Source organism: Carcharhinus amblyrhynchos, unplaced genomic scaffold (assembly GCF_965287045.1).
Source record: "Carcharhinus amblyrhynchos unplaced genomic scaffold, sCarAmb.v2.hapA scaffold_39, whole genome shotgun sequence".
Classification (NCBI taxonomy): domain Eukaryota; kingdom Metazoa; phylum Chordata; class Chondrichthyes; order Carcharhiniformes; family Carcharhinidae; genus Carcharhinus; species Carcharhinus amblyrhynchos.
Window position 1 is genome coordinate 7,562,407 of NW_027649780.1, and position 13,470 is coordinate 7,575,876.

Here is a 13,470-nt window from a genome sequence, read left to right on the forward strand (position 1 = left end):
ATTTAAAATAAATGCAGGAAGAATTGGAAAATTGCAGCAGGTTTGACAGAATCTGTGGAGAGAAAAACAGAAGTACTTTGCTATTATTCAAAATTAAGAGAGTGACTGATATAATAATTGGTTGGACACCCATTTCCCACTGAGTTCTCCAGCACCTTCCTGTCTCTGTATTACTGCAATGCCCAGGGCAGTTTTCCAACTGGGGCGCAGGCCTCGTTATTCTCGGCTAAATTCAGCCCTCAGCTCCGTCGCCTGGCTGTCATTGACACGAGCAACAGAGAGACAGAAAGGTGCACCAGGGTCAAATGGAAAGTTGAAACTCAGGGCTTTAAATGAATTATTAGGATCTTTGAAATGATCAATAATTTAAAGAAATGAATTTAAACCCATTGAGTAAATGAAAGAATCACAAGACAAAACTTCATGTTTTATGAATTTTACTCCGACAAACTGGAAGCAACAATGAGTAAACACTTTTTGTAGAAACTTAAGCTGTAAAATTGAACTTTGCCCTTTTACTCTTAACACACTCAAATATCCCACTCAATGGTTATGTTTTACTCTGCCTTGGAATGTTGATGCTCAAGTCTCCAAGAATGAGTCCGGCAAGGTGACTCCCCAAGAGTGTATTTCCACTGCTTTCCTTTTCCAGTCTGGCAACCTTTAATCCCAGAACTGAATTTCACAGTGATGGTTTTAACACAAGCAAGGTGAATCTTCCAGCCTTGTTTCACAATTCTCAGGAAATTGCGACCAACGTTCGACAATGGAGCAGAAGTTGGCCATTTGGCCCTTTGAGTCTGTTCCTACCATTTATTGAGATCACAGCTGATCTGTTTGTGTTGCATTCCACACTGTCATTCTACAGAGAAACTTTAGATTCCCTTATCCAACAAAAATTGGTATAAAGGCAAAATTCTGCTGCTGCTGGAATCTGAAACAAAAACAGAAAATGCTGGACAATCTCAGCAAGTCTGACAGCGTCTATAGAGCGGGAATAGAGACAACATTTTGAGTCAGGATGATTCTTTGTCAGAGATGAATACAAGGAAAATTGGGCAAAATTTATCCTGTGAGGGTCGAGAATTGGGAAACAATCTATTAAACCTCCTCTGAACCACTTTCAATGCATTTGTATCATTTCTTAAATAGGAGACAAAGCTGCAGCCAGTATTCAAGATGCAGTCTCAGCCACGTCCTGTAGAACTGAAGCAGAACATCTTTGCTTCTATGTTCAATTTCTCCCCTAATAGAGGATAGCATTACATTTGTAAGATCTTTAATTTATTTGAACTAAGATTCATGGGGGTTCTCTTGTTTACAATAACTTCCCCAATTGTAAATCACACCACGTTCCAGTGACATAACCATATGGCCAGACAGAACAATTTAAATGGTGAATTCAGAAAGTTAATTAACCATTAAAAATGTAACAAGTCAGAACGATAAATGACAAAGTATCAATTAACAATTAATAGAGAAAGCTTAACTTGAACAATTGAACGGACTTCTCTTCATCCATCTCAAACCAGGACATGAAGTGATGGCTCCGAAACGTGGATAACTTGTAAAACCAACAGCTCTCCACACCTCCCTGTAAACATTGCTCCCTCTCTGTCTCTCTACCAAATTGCCTTCTCAAGACCACTTTTTTATACTTTGAAATGTTGAAAGCCCATTTTAGCCAATTCCCATAAATCTTCAATTATAAACTAAAATAAACATGAGTTTTCAGATGATTTGAAAAGAAATGAACTGTCTGCTGAAAGGGTTAATTTTTGTACAGAACCTAAAGGGATGGGGAGTGAACAGAAAAAAAAATTGGCACACAACAATACACCAGCCAGTCCTGGGATAAGTTTAATTCCAACTCATTCCGAGTAAATATTCTCACCAGGTCCTCTCCGGGTGCTCTGGTTTCCTCCCACACCCCAAAGATGTGCTGTTAGGCTGATTGGCAGTAATAAATTGTCCCCAAATTAGTTTCCCTCAATGTGGATGGCCATAAAACATTAGACAAGGGTCATGGGTGGAGAAGGGGACTGGTGGTGTTGAGATGGTGGCGCGGGCTCGTTGGGCCGAAGGGCCTGTTTCCCGGGTTGTTTTTGTTCTTTGTTCTCTGTCGGGGCTCTGCTTAGCAGCTTTAATGGTCCGTAATTGCAGAAACTGAGCAGTCACAGGAATGTGGTCAAGATTGTCCAGTCCCATAATGCTTCACATTCAATCTGCAGTCCTTCATTATAACAGAATATGTGTCTGTATGTAGCTGCCTCAGCCGTGGTCAAACCCAACACTGCCTTCTTGAACTGCTACAATGCCTGAGGTGCAAGTACAGCCACAGTGTAAATACATCCACAGTGCTATTAGGGAGAGATTTCCAGCCACACATTCCAGACTTTCACTAGACTGTAGGTGGATACCAGATTGATATATTCCATTCACCCACTCCCAGGGTGAGTTTTTCCAATTCCTGTAACGTCCAGGACAATATATTCACAATATCTTTACAACAGAAATTCAACATTCCCATTTGATTTCAGGAATTAACATGTTAGTTTGTTCTTTATTGTCAATGTCAGACTGGGGCTGTTCCTCTTGGAGCAAAGGAGGTTGAGGGGAGATTTGATAGAGGTGGACAAGATTCTGACAGATTTAGATAAGGTGGACAAAAAAAGCTGATGGGACAAGGACGAGGGGGACACAGATTTAAAGTTTTGGGTCAGAGATGCGGGGGGAGGAATGTGAGGAAGAATATTTTGATGCAGCAAATAGTAATGACCTGGAACGCACTGCCTTCAAGGGTGGAGGAAATGGAGACAATAAACAATTACAAAGGAAATTGGATGGGCATTGTGGGGATGGGGTGGTTCAATCTGAAATGCTAAATATCTCTGAACTTCCTAACACCAGTAACTCTGTGATCCTTGTGAAATTTGAAACCAGGATTTGCAACAAGACTTAAAGAGCATCCGCCGACTGGAGGCAAAGTCATGAGACCAGCCGGTCCAGCAGAAAGAAACCCTCTGACACTCTCCCGCCATTGACTAACTGTGAGAATGAACAAAATGCAGTACTGAATGTACTTGAGAGCAAAAACAATAACAGCAGAATCCAATCCCTGTGAACTTGTTGGTGCCTCAGCAACTGTGATGAAATTCTGAACCCTTTCTACACACTGAGCAGATTTCTCCCCAGTGTAACCTCACTGATGTCTCAGCAGGTGGGATAACTGAGTGAATCCCTTCCCACACTGAGAGCAGGTGAATGGCCTCTCCCCACGTGAACTCGCTGGTGTCTCTGCAGGTTGGATAACTGACTGAAACCCTTCCCACAGTGAGAGCAGGTAAACGGCCTCTCCCCAGTGTGAACTCGCTGGTGTGTCTGCAGGTGGGATTGTCGTGTGAATCCCTTCCCACACTGAGAGCAGGTGAACGGTCTCTCCCCAGTATGAACACGTTGGTGTGTCCGCAGGCTGGAGAGTTGAGTGAATCCCTTCCCACACTGACAGCAGGTGAATGGCCTCTCCCCAGTATGAACACGCTGGTGTGTCTGCAGTCTGGACGACTGAATGAATCCCTTCCCACACTGAGAGCAGGTGAATGGTCTTTCCCCAGTATGAATATGCTGGTGTGTCCGCAGGCTGGACAATTGAGTGAATCCCTTCCCACACTGAGAGCAGGTGAATGGCCTCTCCCCATTGTGAATTTGTTTGTGTCTCTGCAAGGCAGATGACACAGTGAATCCCTTCCCACACTGAGAGCAGGTGAATGGCCTCTCCCCAGTGTGAACGCGCTGATGTGCCTGCAGGTCAGATAACCGAGTGAATCCCTTCCCACACTGAGAGCAGGTGAATGGCCTCTCCCCAGTATGAACTCGCTGGTGTGTCCGCAGGTTGGATAACTGGTTGAATCCCTTCCCACACTCAGAGCAGGTGAATGGCCTCTCCCCAGTGTGAATTCGGCGGTGTCTCTGCAAAGTGGATAACACAGTGAATCCTTTTCCACACTGAGAGCAGATGAACGGCCTCTCCCCAGTGTGAACTCGCTTGTGTGACTGCAGGTGGGGGAACCGAATGAATCCCTCCCCACACTGAGAGCAGATGAACGGCCTCTCCCCAGTGTGGATGCGCCGATGAGCTTCCAGAAGAGATGGGGCTCTGTATCTCTTTCCACAGTCTGCACATTTCCATGGTTTCTCCATGGTGCAGGTGTCCTTGCCTCTGTCTTGGGTGGACAATCAGTTGAAGCTTTGTCCACACACACAACACGTGTACAGTCTCTCCCCGCTGTGAATGGTGTGATATTTATTCAGGCTGTGTAACTGGTTAAAACTCTTCAGTCAGTGCACTGGAACACTTTCACTTGAATATGGAAGTGTGTTGGAGTTTTTCCGCACGCACTGATGTTTGAAATCTTTTCAAATCTCCTTCCAGATTCAATGGTCGATGATATTCAGGTTCCAAGGAATATGACTCTGCCAGATCTAGACTTGACGTTTGAGATTTCAGCCTCTGATTCCTCTTTCAATATCCTGTAAAACAAGTTGACACAAGTCATCAGTGTCAGCACAGGATCGAAATTCAAAACAGACAATTCCAGTTTCTATGGAACATTCTTTGTCTTTTATTCCCCAGAAGCTGGAAATCTCCATCCCACACACACTCCCTCCATTCTCACTCTGCTGTATCTAATATTCACCCTCCCAATTCCCCTGGAGATGCTGATTGAGGCTGATTGACAGATCCATGCTCACTGCTTCCTGTCTTAGACACAGAGAGCTGCAAGTCTCCATGCAGACTGCCAGACAGATATATGTTTGTAGGACTGGACTAAAAATGTGTGGAATATACAGACTGGATTCACTTCCTTACCCTTCAGTTGCTGCAAGTCCCCAATTTCCCCCAGAATGAGAAAAGAAATGGAAAGGGGGAAACATTGATTTCCTCCCAGATGTTGCCCAGAGGAGGAAGTTTCACTCTGAAGCTCAGTGGTCCCCTTCCGCCTTGTGACGTCATAACAGAGCGCTGCCTGAATCAGCCAATAGGGATCGCACTACTCGGCCGTGACGTCCCCGGGTTACAGTGCGCAGGCCGGCCACGTGGACCCGGGAGCCCCGCCCCCACCCATTGTTCCCCTCCCCCTCCTCGAGCCAAGGTTTCCAGACAAGCGGCTGGCGGCTCCGGCCAGAGAGAGAAGCCGCTCGGTGGTCTCCCCGCTATCCCCGGGCCGGGACTGCGCATGTCCAAGGGAGAGGGTAAGCTGCGCATGTGCGTGAGAGCCAACCTTTTGACCTTCATGCTGAGGTGTTGACCAATGGGAAGTTGGAGGATCGGAAGTTCTCTGGTCCTCCAGCCAATCAGAGCTCCCCCATTGTCTGAATGCGGAAGTTGGACAATGAGTTTGTTCCGCTGTTCATTCCTGCCCAGCAAAGCTGCTGCTCTCTCTGAATGAAGATTGAGCTTCAGACAGACTCAGACTTCCTTTCATCTCCAACATCTGTGAGTAAAACACTTCCTTTTCTCCCCCTTTCCATTTCTTTTCTCATTCTGGGGGAAACTGGGGACTTGCAGCAACTGAAGGGAAAGGAAGTGAATCCAGGGAGGGTGCAGACTCTGGAAAGGTTGGCCCAGGTCTCTCTTTCTCTTAAAGACATTGACATCCTTTGCTCCCTCAGCTTGACACATTGATTCGTCTGGCTAAAAGGTCCCTTTTCTAATGTTCACAATTAAAGGGCTGGTTTTCCCCAGGAGATGGCTGACATTTAAAAGAACAATAAATTAATATAGTCCAGGGATATGCCTAGTGTTGTTATATTGTAGATTTGCTATATTATTTATGGTTCTGTAACAAAGTACATTTATTATTATTTCTCATTTTGTAATGTAGCACAAGCTATGTTATATATTTTCACTCATTGAGTCATTACAGCACAGAAGGAGTCCATTCAGTAACTCGAATCCATGCCGACTCTCTGTACAACAATCTAGTCAGCCCCATTCCCCTTCTATGTTCCCTTTCCCCTGCAAGATAATTTTCTTCGTGTGCCCATCTAATTTCTGAAATATATTAAAGGGGACAGTAAACTAATATCGGACAGAGATGTGTCTGTTTTTTTTATTCATCCTTGGTATATGGGTGTTGCAGGCTGGACCAGCATTTATCACCCATCCCTAATTGCCCTTGAACTGAATGCTTGCTAGGCTATTTCAGAGGATGGTTGAGAGTCAACCACATTATTGTGGCTTTGGAGTCACATGAAGCCCAGATTGGATAAGGATGGCAGATTTCATTCCCTAAAGGACATTAATGAACCAAATGGGTTTTTCTGGCCAATCAACAATGGTTTCATGGTCATCAGTAGATTCTTAATTCTAGATTTCATTTTCAAATTCAAATTCCAATTCCAACATCTGCTGTGGCAGGATTCGAACCCAGGTCCCCCAGAACATTAGCTGAGTTTCTGGATTAATAGTCTATCGATAATACCATGAGGCCATCAGCTCCCCTGTTGTTATATGAAACAGATTAGATATATTATTTACAGCTTTGAAATAAAATACACTTATTATATCTGGCTGTGTAATTTTGGACTGCAGCTATATTATATATTTTCAACAATCTCTTCCCTCAGAGAATTGTTAGTGTCTAGATTTCTCTTCCATGGGGACCAGTGGCGGGATTGAATATATTCAAGGGTGAGTTAGACAGTCTTTGAATGAAAAGGGAGCCAAGAATTATTGGGAACAGATGGAAAATGGAGAGAAAGCTCAGATGAGGAAGAATTATTTCACTCAAGGATGTGGTGAAGTTTTGGATTCTCTACCCCAGAGGAATGTGGAACCTCAGTCATCAAGAATTTTCAAGCGAGGTATTAATAGGTTTCTAGATATTGAAGATATCCATGGATATAGGGGACAGTGTGAGGAAAATAATGCTGAGGTAGATCAACCAATAATCTCAATGAATGGTTGAGCAGACTCGATGGGCCGAATGCTGACTGCAGTTCCTATTTGTTATGATTTCTGTGTCCTGGACAGGAAGCAGTGAGTATGGATCTGTCAATCAGCCTCAATCAGCACCTTCAGGAGAACTGGGAGGGTGAATATTAGATACAGCAGAGTGACAATGGAGGGAGTGTGTGTGGGATGGACATTTACAGCTTTTGCAAAATGGGAGAGGAAAAAGTGTAGATTAGAATCATAGAATTCCTACATCTTATCAACCGTCCCTGAGCTTTCACAGTGAATCCCACTTCTGAGGACACTCTTATCTCTGACTTGTCTGTACTGCTGGCAGTCTCACAAAGCAGCTGCCTGTGTGCTGATATGGGAGGTTCTGCGAGGCAAGTTTCATGCTCCATGACTGTGTCTTTAATGAATGCTCCATAAAACTCGAAATGTAGATTTGAATTGTGATCATATTCTAAATTGCGATGTTTTTTTCTAAATTGACTTACAGGATATTAGACAAGGAGAAATCAGACAGAACTCTCCAATGTCACATCTAAATCTGACAGGGTGACTCGATTTCATGGGACCTGAATATCATCGGCCTTTGAACCTTGCATGAGAAATGTTTGTTTGGCCTCTTGGCTTCAAAAGTGTGTAAATATCGCTGTGACTAGAAATGCACTGAGATAGACACACCCGAGTGAGAGTGTTCCAGTGCACTGAGTGTGGAAAGAGCTTTAACCAGTTACACCGCCTGAAAATACATGGCAGCATTCACAGCGGGGAGAGACTGTACCCGTGTTCTGTGTGAGATTTAACTGATTGTTTAACCTGGAGGGTCACAAGGACACCTGCACCATGGAGAAACCATGCAAATGTGGGGACTGTGGGAAGGGATTCAATTTCCCATCTCAGCTGGAAATTCATCAGCGCAGTCACACTGGGGAGAGGCCATTCACCTGCTCTGTGTTTGGGAAGGGATTCACTGACCTATCTAATCTGCAGAGACACCAACGAGTTCACACTGGGGAGAGGCCGTTCAGCTGTACTCACTGCACAAAGAGATTTAGAACATCATCCAACCTGCGGATACACCAGCGAGTTCACACTGGGGAGAGACCATACATCTGCACTTTGTGTGGGAAGGGATTCAATCAGTCATCCACTCTGAAGACACACCAAGTCACTCACACCAGTGAGAGACCCTTTAAATGTTCTGACTGTGGGAATGCCTTCAAAAGCTCTGGAGATCTGGTGTCCCACCAGCGCATTCACACTGAGGAGAGACCCTTCAGCTGCTCTCACTGCTCAAAGAGGTTTAGAACATCATACAACCTGCAGATACACCAGCGAGTTCACACCGGGGAAAAGCCATTCACCTGCTTTGTGTGTGGGAAGGGATTCACTCATTCATCGAACCTGCACACACACAATCTCACTCACACCAATGAGAGACCATTTAAATGCTCTGACTGTGGGAGCAGATTCAAAAGCTCTCGGGAACTGGAATACCACCAGCGCACTCACACTAAGGAGAGACCGTTCAGCTGCTCTCACTGCACAAAGAGGTTTAAAACGTCATCCAGCCTGCAGATACACCAGCGCACTCACACTGAGGAGAGACCATTCACCTGCTCTGTGTGTGGGAAAGGATTCACTCACTCATCCAGCCTGCTGAGACACAAAGCCACTCACTCCAAGGAGAGCCCCTTTAAATGCTCTGCCCGAGAGGCCAGCTTCAGAAGCTCTGAGGAGCTGATGATCCCCTAGCACATTCACAGCGGGGAGAGGCCATTCACCTGCTCTCACTGTTCAAGGAGGTTTAGAATATCATCAACACTGCTGAAACACCAGTGAGTTCACAAGTGCCTCTATTTCCTTTTTCTAGATGGAGATCACAAATAGAACATAGAACAGTACAGCACAGGAACAAACCCTTTAGCCCACGATGTTGTGTTGAACATGATGCCAAATTAAACTATTGTTTTCTGCCTGCCCTTGGTCCATATTCCTCTATTCCTCACATATTCACGTGCTTATTTCAAACCCTCTTAAATGCTCCTATTGTATCTGCCTTCACCATCACTCTGAGCATTGCATTCCCGATACCTTCCATTCTCTGTGTAAAAAAAACTTACCCCTCACATCTCCTTTTGAACTTTCCCCGTCTCACCTTAAGTCCATGCTCCCTAGTATTAGACATATCAACTCTGGGGAAAAGATTCTATGTCTCTCATTTTGTAGTCTGCTATCAGGTCTCCCCTCACCCTGCACCGCTATCAAGAAAACATCAAAGCCTCTGCATTTTTTCTGTAATTTGGCGACCAGAATTGAATGCAATATTCTAAATGCAGCCCAAACAAAGTTTTATAAATCTGTAACATGACATGCTGACTCTTGTACTCAATAAAGGCAAGCATACCATATGCCTTCTTTACCAACTAAATATTTGTGTGACTAATTTCAGGAAGCTATGGACTTGAACCCCAAGATCCCTCTGTACATTAACTGTATACTTATCCTTAATATTTGATCTCCCAAAGTGCAGCACCTCACACTTGCCCAAATTAAAATCCATCTGCCATTTCTCCGTTCATATCTGCAGCTGATCTACATCGCACTGTATCCTTTAACAACCTTCTACATTATCTACAACTCCATCTAGTTCTGTGTCGTCTGCAAGCTTACTAACCCATCCATCCACGTTTTCATCCAAGTCATTTATATATATCACAAATAGCGCAAGTCCCAGTATGGATCTTTGCAGAACACCACTAATCATAGACCTCCAAGCAGAAAAACACCCTCCACCACTATTCTCTAACTTCTTTGGGCAAGTCAATTCTGAATCCAGGTGGCCAAGTCACTGTGAATCCCATGCATCTTAATCTTCTGAATGAGCCGAACATGAGGGACCTTGTCGAAAGCCTTACTAAAATCCATCTTCACAACATCCACTGCTCTACCTTCATCGATCACCTTCATCACATGCTCGATAAAATCAATCAAGTTAGTAAGATATTGACAGTGCTCCCAGTGTAGTCCTGTGATGAAAATATAGACTGGTTCGTGAAATGTAGATACCAGGTAGAATTGATATCTAGTGAGGACTTTATACTTTAGAATTGAATAAAGGGTTCATTGTTACTAACGGGTAAAGAAGGGTTAAAACCCTTACCCAGAACCCTTTTCACACACGTGGATATCTCTGAATCTGACCTACACCAAATGGAACGTTACACAAGGGGCTGGAATTTCTTAACAACCTTTCAATAAAAATGTCCTGGTACAGAATGTGACAAAGGACATAACAGAGAGTGAGAACCAGGAGGAACCTTTGACACAGAGAATGTTAATAACCTTGTTCAGGACACCAGTGCCAGGCACAGGAGGATCCCAGAAAAAAACGGAACATTTAATTTCTGTCTATTTCACAATTCTAAATGACTGACCTGCTTTCAATTCATTTCAAATCATCCATCACTTTCCGTGGAATATTCTTTATTCTTTCCTGGGATGTGGATACTGCTGGCAAAGCCCCAGCACACGTTGCTCATCTCCTAATTGCCCCTGAACAGAGTGACTTACTCAGCCATTTCAGACGGGCAGTTAAGAGTCACCCACATCGCTGTGTGGGTCTGGATTCACTTGTAGGCCAGATCGGGTGAGGATGTCAGATTTCTTCCCTAATAGGGAGCATTAATAGGGTGAGCCAGATGGGTTTTTACAACAAGTGATGACAGTTTCATGGTCACCGTTTCTGAGATTAACGTTATATAATTCCAGATTGATTCACTGAATTCAAATCCCACCAGCTGCCTGTCCCCAGATCCTTTGTTGGGTTTCTGTATTACTCAGCCAGCGACATTCCCACCACCTCCCACTGAATGGAATATTCCACACAACCCTTAGTTAAACAGGAAGGATAAAAGAAAGAGCTTTGACCTTTGGATGACCTCATCACGAACTACAGAAACCTTAAAGCTGGCCATACTGTAAAAGTTTAAAAACTTTATTTTTATAAAACACAGAGTAAGCAACAGGTGAAAAATAATGATGGACATTCTGACTGACATCAGAAACATCAGTTGACCGGATAAACGCTCACTACATCACAGAGCAACAGTTTCAACTTTCCATTTGAGCCTGGGGCACCTTTCTGTCTCTCTATTCCTCATGTCAGTTACAGTCAAGCGAGGGAGCTGAGGGCTGAATTTAGCTCCAAATAATGGGGCCTGTGCCCCAGTTGGGAAACTGCCCTGGACATCGCACTAATAGAGAGACAAGAAGGTGCTGGAGGACTGACTGGGAAATGGGCCTCCAACCAATTGGTGCTCGGGCAGAGGTGACTGGGTCTGATGGTGACATGACCCCCGGGGTTCAGTGTCCCTGTGTCCAAAGTGGGGAGTCACGGGAACGGGGTACAGAGGAGCTGAAGAGAAACCATTTGTGTCCAGAACATTGTGAAGATCCTTTTACTCTGGTTGTTTTTGAGCCTCAAGTCATTTCCTGTTTATTTTAAGAATGTTCTGTTTCATTAATAAACTTTAATCAGTAAAAATATTTGATTTTCCTGGACTTTTCCTGATGAGATTGATGGGCTTTAGGGAAAGTGGGTGAGAGGGATTGGCAGGCTCTTTAACAGAAAGTGAATCTCTCTAAGGTAATTGGCAAAGGAGCCAGAGGGGGAGATAAGATTTTATTTTTGACACAGTGATGTTAGAAAATGGGGCTCAGGGAATCAATTAACCCTTTCTCCCCTTTTTCCAATCTCTGACATGATTCCCATTGATAAGCCTTATTGGTGACAGTGGTTAGATTTTATTCAGTATCAATAAGAGCTGACACAGTCTAATGTCTGAGCAATAGTATCAAAGTGCAACAGCATTACCATTACACTCTGGGTAGAAGCAGCATCTCCACAGAAATGCTCCCTGCTCTGCCCAAGATGCCATGGCACCAGTCAATGTAATATGGGAAACCTTGACAAAGTCACACTGATAGTTAATGTCTCCTGAAGTAGAGGATAATAAATGGCAGAGCAGGTTCTAAGGACCTGGGCCAATCTTTCCAGAGTCTGCAGCCTCCCTGGATTCACTTCCTTTCCCTTCAGTTGCTGCAAGTCCCCAATTTCCCACAGAATGAGAAAAGAAATGGAAAGGGGGAGAAAGTGTTTTACTCACAGATGCTGAAGAGAGGAGGAAATTTGTCTGAAAATCAATCCTCATTCAAATAAAGCCTGCACGCTGATTGGCTAGAGAACAAGAGTTCTTCCGGTCCTCCAACTGTTCTCATTGGTCAACACCTCAGCACGAAGGTCAAGGGGTGGAATCTCTTCTGCACATGCGCAGCGTCTTGTCTCTCTTTGACATGCGCAGTACCAGGCCAGCCGCCCACGCGGTGGATAGAGCGATTTCGGTAGCGCGGGGGATTGTGGGATGCGTGGCGGCCATTACTCACTCGGAGCCCACTCTTCAAACTCCTCGACTGGGATGGAAAGCGGGGGTGGAGGGCGCAGTGACCTCACCTGACACAAAGTAGGAATGGAGGGATATAAACGAATGGTCTCGTTAGGAACAGTTGATTGGTGCAGACTTGGAGGGCCGAAGGGCCTGTTCTCGTGCTGTATTGTTCTTTGAGTCACTGGATTGGATTGGGACGTCCCCATAGTTTGTTCACTTCAGGTGGAAAGATTTAGATTCCAACTTCACGGGCCTGAAATAGAAAGAGAGGTGGGGAATGCGCAGTGACCTCCACCCTGACACAAACTCACGCCAGCCCTGGGTCTTTGGCTTTCTGTGCAATGAGTTGGGACTTAGGTGTCCAGCTGTGAGCCGGGTCAAGGGATGTCCGTGTTGCGAGTCAAACTTGGGGAAGGGACCTATGTTTGTGTGGAGGGAGTGCAGAGGAGGTTTACTAGGCTGATACCGGAGTTGAGGGGATTGAGCTATGAGGAGAGGCTGAATAAACTAGGCTTGTACTCGTTAGAGTTTAGAAGAATGAGGGGAGATCTCATTGAGACGTATAAGATGATGAATGGGATGGATAGGATAGAGGTGGAGAGACTCTTCCCGCTCAAAAAAGGCAGTAGGACTAGGGGGCACAGCCTCAAGATAAAGGGGAGGCGGTTTAGAACAGAGTTGAGGAGGAACTTCTTCACTCAAAGGGTGGTGAATCTCTGGAATTCTCTGCCCGTTGAAGTGGTGGAGGCTGCCTCGCTAAATATTTTTAAGAAGCGGGTTGATGGGTTTTTGATAAGAGAGGGGATTAAGGGTTATGGGGAGAGGGCGGGAAAGTGGAACTGAGCCACGACAGATCAGCCATGATCTTATTGAATGGCGGGGCAGGCTCGAAGGGCTAGTTGGCCTACTCCTGCTCCTATTTCTTATGTTCTTATGATCATTTGTGTGTGCGTTGTTTGTGTGTGTGTGTGAGGGTGAGGGTGAATTGACCCCAGTGTTTATTTATGTGTTTGTGAGAGGAGAGTGGAGTCAATATTGTGTGTGCAAGAAGGAACTAGA

At 44.8% G+C, this 13,470-nt stretch overlaps 3 protein-coding genes across 3 annotated transcripts in view; 2 read left to right on the top strand and 1 right to left on the bottom strand.

The window, feature by feature from the left end:
* LOC145363731 (uncharacterized) overlaps positions 1-13,470 on the top strand; it is a 469,439-nt gene that overhangs the window by 233,585 nt on the left and 222,384 nt on the right. The gene's annotated exons all lie outside the window — the stretch shown is intronic.
* LOC145363620 (uncharacterized) overlaps positions 1-13,470 on the bottom strand; it is a 52,297-nt gene that overhangs the window by 8,900 nt on the left and 29,927 nt on the right. Inside the window, exons 4-5 of the mRNA XM_080218803.1 lie at positions 10,385-10,404; positions 3,275-3,967 (exon numbers count right to left, since the gene is read on the bottom strand). Of these exons, the coding sequence (XP_080074929.1) occupies positions 3,275-3,967; positions 10,385-10,404 (713 nt within the window). The remainder of the gene's footprint in view (positions 1-3,274; positions 3,968-10,384; positions 10,405-13,470) is intronic.
* On the top strand, positions 5,437-9,164 carry LOC145363689 (uncharacterized). The gene is made up of 2 exons (XM_080218910.1): positions 5,437-5,497; positions 7,458-9,164. The coding sequence occupies exon 2, from the start codon at positions 7,808-7,810 to the stop codon at positions 8,717-8,719; it is 912 nt and encodes a 303-aa protein (XP_080075036.1). The 5' UTR covers positions 5,437-5,497; positions 7,458-7,807; the 3' UTR covers positions 8,720-9,164.